Source organism: Aricia agestis, chromosome 4 (assembly GCF_905147365.1).
Source record: "Aricia agestis chromosome 4, ilAriAges1.1, whole genome shotgun sequence".
Taxonomy (NCBI): Eukaryota; Metazoa; Arthropoda; class Insecta; order Lepidoptera; family Lycaenidae; genus Aricia; species Aricia agestis.
Window position 1 is genome coordinate 1,200,888 of NC_056409.1, and position 8,192 is coordinate 1,209,079.

At 32.8% G+C, this 8,192-nt stretch overlaps 1 protein-coding gene across 1 annotated transcript; it reads right to left on the minus strand.

The window, feature by feature from the left end:
- Positions 1-958: 958 nt before the first annotated feature.
- LOC121726436 (RNA-binding protein 41-like) lies at positions 959-5,476 on the minus strand. Its single transcript, XM_042113812.1, has 5 exons — positions 5,380-5,476; positions 4,952-5,224; positions 4,035-4,587; positions 3,107-3,254; positions 959-1,779 (listed from the first exon to the last, which is right to left on the minus strand). The coding sequence occupies exons 1-5, from the start codon at positions 5,382-5,384 to the stop codon at positions 1,661-1,663; spliced, it is 1,098 nt and encodes a 365-aa protein (XP_041969746.1). The 5' UTR covers positions 5,385-5,476; the 3' UTR covers positions 959-1,660.
- Positions 5,477-8,192: the final 2,716 nt, after the last annotated feature.

An 8,192-nucleotide genomic window follows, 5' to 3' on the forward strand; every position in this document is an offset into this window, starting at 1 on the left:
ATTTTATTGGTAAAAATCATTGAACATTTTATTTGACCATAATATTGAAATATCAACCGTTCCGGGCGCGTTCAATATCAACCCTTGACGGTCAACAATATTGCACAATACGTGATATTGCAGTTTGCAAATAAAACTAATCGTCTAGGCCCTAGGGGCCCCTTAAGATCTATCTAGGCTAAGATATAGTTAAGATATTATTTAGGCTAAGTATTGGTAAAGTGTATTTTCTAGATAAGAAGGCATGTCTGCAACGCCGCTATAAGCGCGATAGTGCACATTATAAGAATTTTAAATTACGATAGGTAAGCAAAGACTTCTATTTAAACTGAGGTTAAATAGAATTCTTTGTAGGTAAGTAGCTGTTAGTTTTGGTATGGTTGGGGCTGAATTGTAAGCTGTAAAAAGATTTGTTGTTAAAACGCGTAGGATAAAGACTTCATTAATATTATATTAGACTAAGTGAACACATATTATATATCCTTTATAAGTATGTACTATGTATATGACATAATATCTAGTTGTAAAATCACTTTTATATTTTTCTAGTAATTGAAGTTCACAGATTATACTATGCAGATTGTAAATGACAATCAAGGGTCCTACATATTATTATAATAAGAGCTAATTGCTAAACCAACGATTTGATATCTACTAATAAAAATATAATTTCTGACTTAAGAAATGACATGCCAATCTTACATTCATGCTTATATTACACATCTTTATAGTTCTTACATGTAGGTAGGAGGATGTCTGAAATTCTCTTACTCTTAATGCGAACTTAAAAAGTAAATTACTTAAGCCACTTTGGCAAGAATAAAGAATTTTGATTCAAATACTACAATTTGTGTACTCACCTATACTGTAACTGTAATTCTCACTAAAATGTCTCGTGGAGCCTGGGTACATTAGTAACATAAGTTAAAATTAAAACAATTAAGTTTAGGTAGATTTTAATAAATAAAAGTTTAATAGATTTTCTTGTAACTTTTTCATTGAACATATTTTTGTCTAAGACTTCATATTGTAAAATGTAAATGTAGGCAGTAAGGACGTAATACATGGCTAATACATATAACTATTTTTTTATTTCATATTATTTGTGCTTTGGGAACAACAATCAGGATGTACACAAGACATGACAAAATGGCGCATCTACATTAAAATGCTAATAGTTTAAGTAGAAAAATCTCATATTATAAACTATTTACACCACATCAACTTATACCACAGAATATATAGTTAGTACCTTACGGTACAGAAATTTCACTCCCGAGTTTAGGTATGATAAACGCAAGCGTCCGGTCACCGGACTAGTCTCAATTGGCTGGCACTTTTGTATTCTGTGGCTGACGAATCGCGCGCTCGCCGCCCGGCCGCCGCGCCGCCACTCGCTTGACAGCCCTAGCACTTGGCAGATTGAAGCGAGACGGCATACAGTTATTGTACTATGAATATGTTGTGTTCCAGAATAGTAGGTAAATATCTCGGCGATTTCACGCCGTTTGTATGGAAGTGAGACAGGCCTGCTTATATATAACGAAACTTAACTCTTCAAAGACCAATGCAAGTGTTCTTCATTCCATGAAGAAATCTCTGCTGCCTGGATACATTAAAATCTCTGTCCATTTGATGTGAACTTTGTACAACACATAATTTATCTATTTTCTTCCACCTGTATCCGATTGCTGTTTCTTCCAAATTGCGCAATAATAGGTTGCCCACCTAATATTGTTCCATTGATTTCTGCTAAAGCTTGGATAGCTATGTGTTCCTCTGAAAAGTGAATAAATACTTAGACTCATATTATAGAGATTATAGGGAAGAATGATTTTATTTATGCAAAATATTATTCAGTCATTTCAATTTTCAAAGCAATTAATAATAAGCTTTGAAAGGTCGGAACTAACTTTGATTAAATTTGGCTAAATTTTATTAATAAAATCGGCCAAGTGCGAGTCGAACTCGCCCACGGGTTTCGGATAGGGTTCCGTACCGTTATAGAGCGAAAGTTGGAAAAAAATGTGTTTCTTGTCTTGTCTTGCCCCCACAAATATTTACTTTAATTTTATTATTAATTACACAGGTCAACAAAATCGAAAAAAATTTGTATCCTGTGCAAACTAATAGCAGTTCCTATAAGAGTTTTGTGTGCACGATATATGTTTCTATGAAGCTTTCTTTCTATCAGCTCAAATTTTTAAGATATTTCATTCCAAAGTTTCAAAAATCTCGCATTTTAGCCCATTTCAGAATCACATTGCTGTTGAAAGTATTCATTTTTATTAGTTTTGTAATATGTATGCCAGAGGGAGACACTTCTTATTGAGAATGTAACTTGTTTCAATGAGTTATGACTAATTTCCCCAATATTATGACGGTTTTCAAAATGCTTTACCTAGCTCAAACTACTACGTGGAGTAACAATTTTTGTATGAAAAAAGAAAGTTTAGTTTACAACTCTCTTTTAATAAAAAAATATAATATGCAATTTAAATTGAGATCTAAATAATTGATATTGTGTATATTTACTAAACATATTTTATCAAAATTCATGAAAATAAATTATTTCAATAGTTGTAAAGCGATTCTGAAATAGACTAAAATTCTAGATTCTTGAAACTTTGGAATGAAATATCTTAAAAACCTGAGCTGATAGAAAGAAAATTTCTTAGAAACATGTGATCGGGGCACAAAGTTCTTACAGAAACAGCTTTTGGTTTTCAGCACCAAATTTATTGTTGACCTGTGTTATTAAAGTACAGATAAAATTTAAGATATTGTGAAAATTTCATGTGCCTGGCTGTTGCTATTATTGATTATGAGAAAAAAAGGGCAAGAAAAATATATTTGTTGTATGGGCGCTTAAATATTTAATTTATTATGTTTTTGTTTTAGTATAGCCTGTCAAGAAAGTGAAGAAATTAAAAAGTGGCAATGAATTAAAAAGGAATGACACTATGATGTTGAGAAATCAAGAAGTAGAGAAATTTAATCATGGGGCAAATTAGTAATTGATAGATATAATAATAGAAACTTTTAAGAAAAAGAGTAAAGATAATAAAAAAAATATAATATTATGTAATATGTATGTACTAATTACTTTGGAATGTTGCAAATGCTTGTCCATGCATGCGTCCTGACATCAATTTCAAATCCACGGGTCCACCATTTTCCATCTGAAACTGGTTGAAGAGCAATGCCAACTGTTCATGTTTCAGTGATGGTGCAATATTCTTGAGGAAAAGAACCTAATAAAAAATTGTGCTTTAGAGTAAGTAATATCTTGGATGCTACAACACAACATCTGTCTGGCCTTAGACTAAGTATCCAAATAACTTGTAAGTAATATTAATAATTATTATCTTAGATACTAATATTATAAAGCTGAAGAGTTTTTGTTTGAATGTGCTAATCTCAGTGCTAGACAGCTCATTTATCGAGGAAGGCTATAGGCTATATCTTATATCTTTAAACGAGCAATTATATATATATATATATATATATATATATATATATATATATATATATATATATATATATATATATATATATATATATATATATATATATATATATATATATATATATTACGAATAAAATGAAAGTAAATTTTATTCGTCGAATACCGAGCAAAGCTCGATCAAATAGCTACTATTATTAAGCTAAGATCAGTTGCAGCGAAGAAACAGGAAAATGTGGAAAAAATGGGGAAAATTATATGAAATTGCGTATTATCTTAAGAACTACTGGAGCAAGTTTTATGTTTTTTGGCACACATGAAGGGATATAGGCCTATTTTTTCCAAAAAAATGTACGGTTTCCGTGAAATGTCTAAATTACGCGGGCGAAGCCGCGCGAAACATCTAGTTTTTAATACAGAACAAAGGGATTCAAACATGCAGCTTGAGTGCCTATTGCCAATACACCAACCATTGAGCAGCAAAAGGTTATCAATAATATTGTCAGACTAGCATGAGCTTTTGCTCAATGTATTAAAAAATTTTTTTTTTGGAATAATTGGTACTCACTTTAGAAGGTATGCCAGGTTCATAGTCTTTAAATCTTTCTATCTTTCTTATGTCATCTATCTTCATTTGTGTGCCTTCCAACAACTGTTGTTCAGCTGAATTCACAGGAAGTACAATGTCAACAGCTTTATATTCTTCATTATTTTCTGTTGGTTCAAGTCGGACAATTTTGTTGTCTTTTACGGTGTACATGGTTTTATTAAATGGACCCATGATTGGTTTCTTGGGTTTAAGTTTCATCCTGTCTGGCATTTTTTGTACATCCCACAGACTTCCTGGCTTAATCTGAGATGGACCTTCCATGGGATCTATATTAGGTGTTTTTTGCTGAGCTAGCAACCTTTCTCTTTTTCTCTCGAGTCTCCTTATAATTTTACGGCGTTTGGTGATAGAAATTGTCTGGTCTTGCAAGTGACCAAACAATTCTTCCTCAAGTTTTTTTAAATCATTAATAGGATGCCCTGGAGCGTAGAAACATCCGGACTTGTTAATCCTCTTAATGTCATCTTCACTTGAAGTGCTTGCTAGAGCTTCCTGTTCAATATTTGGCTGTCTGACAACAAGATAATAAAACTAATATTAATCAGTTTCTGTTTTAGGCTTTGACTAATACTGTGAGTATGATTCAATAATGACATAAGGTCAATGGGTGTTTTATTTAGTAATTAATAGTTATCTTATATCTTTAAACGAGCAATTCTTGTATATATATAATTGGAATCTCAGAATCGGCTCCAACGATTTTAATGAAATTTAGTATATAGGGTGTTTCGGGGGCGATAAATCGATCTAGCTAGGAATCATTTCTAGAAAATGTCATTTTCATCGGATACCGAGCAAAGCGCTAGTTAATCGGTCAAACAGCTAGTTAACTTTTATACTAGAAGGCTGGTGACAGTTACTAAAAATGGATTTACCTCTTATTATTTTGGTTATCACTGATTTTCGCATACAATACTTCTAATTTCCTTTTTAGAGCATTTGATTCTACTTTAGTTTTCTGTGTTAGTAATCCGGCTTCATTCTCTTCATACAGTTTTATCTCTTCCTCACTTAAGCCGACTTTTTTCAACCATTCTAGGTGTTGAACATCTTTTTCTGTGTTTTTGAACTCTTCCAGTGATGATAAGCCATATTTTGAGAACGGTAATACTTCAGACGTTTTCTGAAATTCTTTAGGTAGTTCGGAACTAAAAAAATAAATTATAAAGTTTTAATCATAGTGTAATGCGCGTTTTAACATGTAATTTTAGTATTTAAAATATTAAAAATACACTGATGAAAATACACATTAGGATATACTTACATACTTATGAAATTAAAGAAATATAGAAATTAAACTTACCTCATAGTGAAATGTACAGAATTTATGAAAGCATTTAATATAAAAATATATAAGTAAGCTTATAATTTTTATTAATATTACCAAAACAGTAATTTTATTAAAATTTACACATGATTTATGTAGGGACAATTAACACAAGTACAAAACACGGTACTAAACTGAAAACCACAGCTGAAAACACCAACAAAGATATTATGTCAAATCATGTCAAATGTCAATTAGTAAATTCCTTCGTCCTCTACTTACCCCGCGTTCCAGATGACGTTAGAAACGCTCACGCTCAAGACCGTAGTTTTTCCCGTTCCACTAGCATGTGAGCGTCAGTGATACAAACCCAAGTGGAACGGATTATGTATCGTTTTGAGCGTTTTGAGAAAAGTTTAAAAAAAGAACTATATTTTTTTATACATAGGTACAATAGACATAATATATACGATAGGTACAATGAACCGAACTTGGATATTATGATCCTTTTCTTCAAGTCGTAAATAAAAGTAATTTTATTGTTTATAGTTACATTTAATTTAAAAATACATAATATTATATTTGTTAGGTTTTTAGTATTACATTTTTTTACTTAAGTAATCATATTATAATATAGTTAAACTTTTATTATATTTGAGTTTTCACATTGAATCATATTTTAATAACAAATCCACATACTTTGAATATTGACTATAATAATTGTCACAATATACATATAAACGTTAGGTAACAATACCGCATAATGTTTAGTCAAGTACGAATAAATCAACAGGTATAGGAGAGATGAAAATTAGTATTAATTATTATAATATTTTATAAGAAAACATTTGACCTTTCATTTAAAACAATTTATTTTCCAATCAAAATATTTCATTAAATGTTATTTAATTTATTTAAGTTATATAAATATTATTTGTAATGAAATAATATAAAGTTTTTTTTATCTACTCTCTCCTGAAAACTTTCCGAACATAGCTTTCGCGATATAGTTACGTTAAAATTAAAAAAAAAACTAGAACGCCCACTTTGACCCATCTTCGTCGAGGGTCGTTTTGAGCGAAAATGATGACGTCATGAGTGACGTTATAGCCGCGATCAAAACGACCCCGGTCGCCAAAGGGAACGGCAGAAGGGGACGTTTTGAGCGTTTTGGTCAAAATTAACGTCATCTGGAACGCAGCCTTAATTTTGTATAATGTGTGTATGTGTAATTGCCAGCACGAACCTGGCTTCAAATACCGGTATTTTTTTATAACTTTATTGCTTTGAGGGCTTAAATAACGGTATGAAAATTTACCCGATACTAGAAATAACGGTAAAAATTGTACGATTCGTGGCCACTGCCGCGCCCAGCGCGTCATTTAAAAAGATTCAGTGGGGCCGATTGCCCGCCAGGCGCGGCATACAAAGATTGTTAAAAAACACGTTAAAATTAATTTATTATACTGTAATTACAATTCCTTAGTCTGAATGTGCATAAAACACAACTAGTGGCCAATGCCGCACGTGGGGCGTCATCGTTTAGCAGGGCCGATGACGCTTATGGCGCGTCATTGAACAAACTGCTTGGCCTGTGGTAAGAAGTCGTGAAAATGAAGGTGGCAACGAATCGGTTAATACCGGTAAATGTTATAACGGTAAATAGGATATATAACAGTAAATATATGTTCTTCGATAACGTTACCTTTTGTAAAATAAGTCCTTAATTTAATCATTCAATTCAGTATGCAGTATGCACAAAATTTAACTAAATGTGTCTGGTGACCAGTAGGCATGGGCGTACCGAGGATGGGGGGGGGGGGGGGGGGGGCAGCTGCCCCCCCTGGTTCATGTTGACGTCCCTACTAAGTATATTATCTAGTACTTTCATCTATAAAAATTAAAAATAATAAAACTAATTTTGTTCCCAATACAATATTTTTACAACTAAAAATTATTAATTTTTTATTCTTTATAAACACCTTCCTTATAAAAAATCTGATTTGCCCCCCCCTGGCCCAGAATCTGCGTAGTTTGCCCCCTCCTGGTCCAGAACCTGGGTAACTTGCCCCCCCCCCTGGCCCAGAACCTGGGTACGCCCATGCCAGTAGGTATATATTATAGGAAAAATGACGTCTAATGAGAATGACATGGTCAGTACTCAGTAGTTCAGTGCTTAGTATCTTTGTTCACATATTACTAATTTATGGTTTGTATGTTGTATGTGACGGCGTAAAACAGGCGGCGCCGAGACCATCTGCATAGCTAGCACAAGCACGTAGACAAACGAAAGAAACTAAAGGGCCCGTACGAAGATTTTGGCCGACCTACTTTCGCTAAATGTGTTTTTTCGCGTTTACGAATATTTTTTTCAAAAATGGATAGCTAACATCAATACAAACAAAAAATAATCTTTCGTGAACGCGAAAAAACACATTTAGCGGACAGTAGGTCAGCCAGGCTCCATACAAAAATGTTCATACCCCTTTGACAGTTTTACCGGAAAAACATTGGAGAAAAAGTTTCTTTCGTATCTCGATTTCTTCCGCTTTTGAAATGTGTCAAGCATGACGATCCGCTTTTGACATTTAGTTTCTTGATACTGTTTTTATTTTTATTATGGCACTTGGCTATAAAACCGTGGCCAGTGTCGTCGATTTTTTTTAATTTGCCGCCATTTACTCGATAGTGCCATAATGCCATAATAAAAAAAAGAACCAAGAAACTAAATGTGAAAAAAACATTGCCGTTGCTATAATGGTTGCTATGGAAAGAGTTTCTTGACTTTGTCCACTGAAACTCAAGTCGATAGGTTACGCCATGCTCGGGAAAAAGATATATAGACATGG

Excerpts from the sequence above, each read along its gene's own strand:
- LOC121726436 (XM_042113812.1), bottom strand. Across the intron at positions 3,255-4,034 it reads AACCTGGCATACCTTCTAAA|GTTCTTTTCCTCAAGAATAT; the intron begins GTGAGTACCAAT and ends ATTTTTTATTAG. Across the intron at positions 1,780-3,106 it reads AGCATTTGCAACATTCCAAA|AGGAACACATAGCTATCCAA; the intron begins GTAATTAGTACA and ends TTCACTTTTCAG.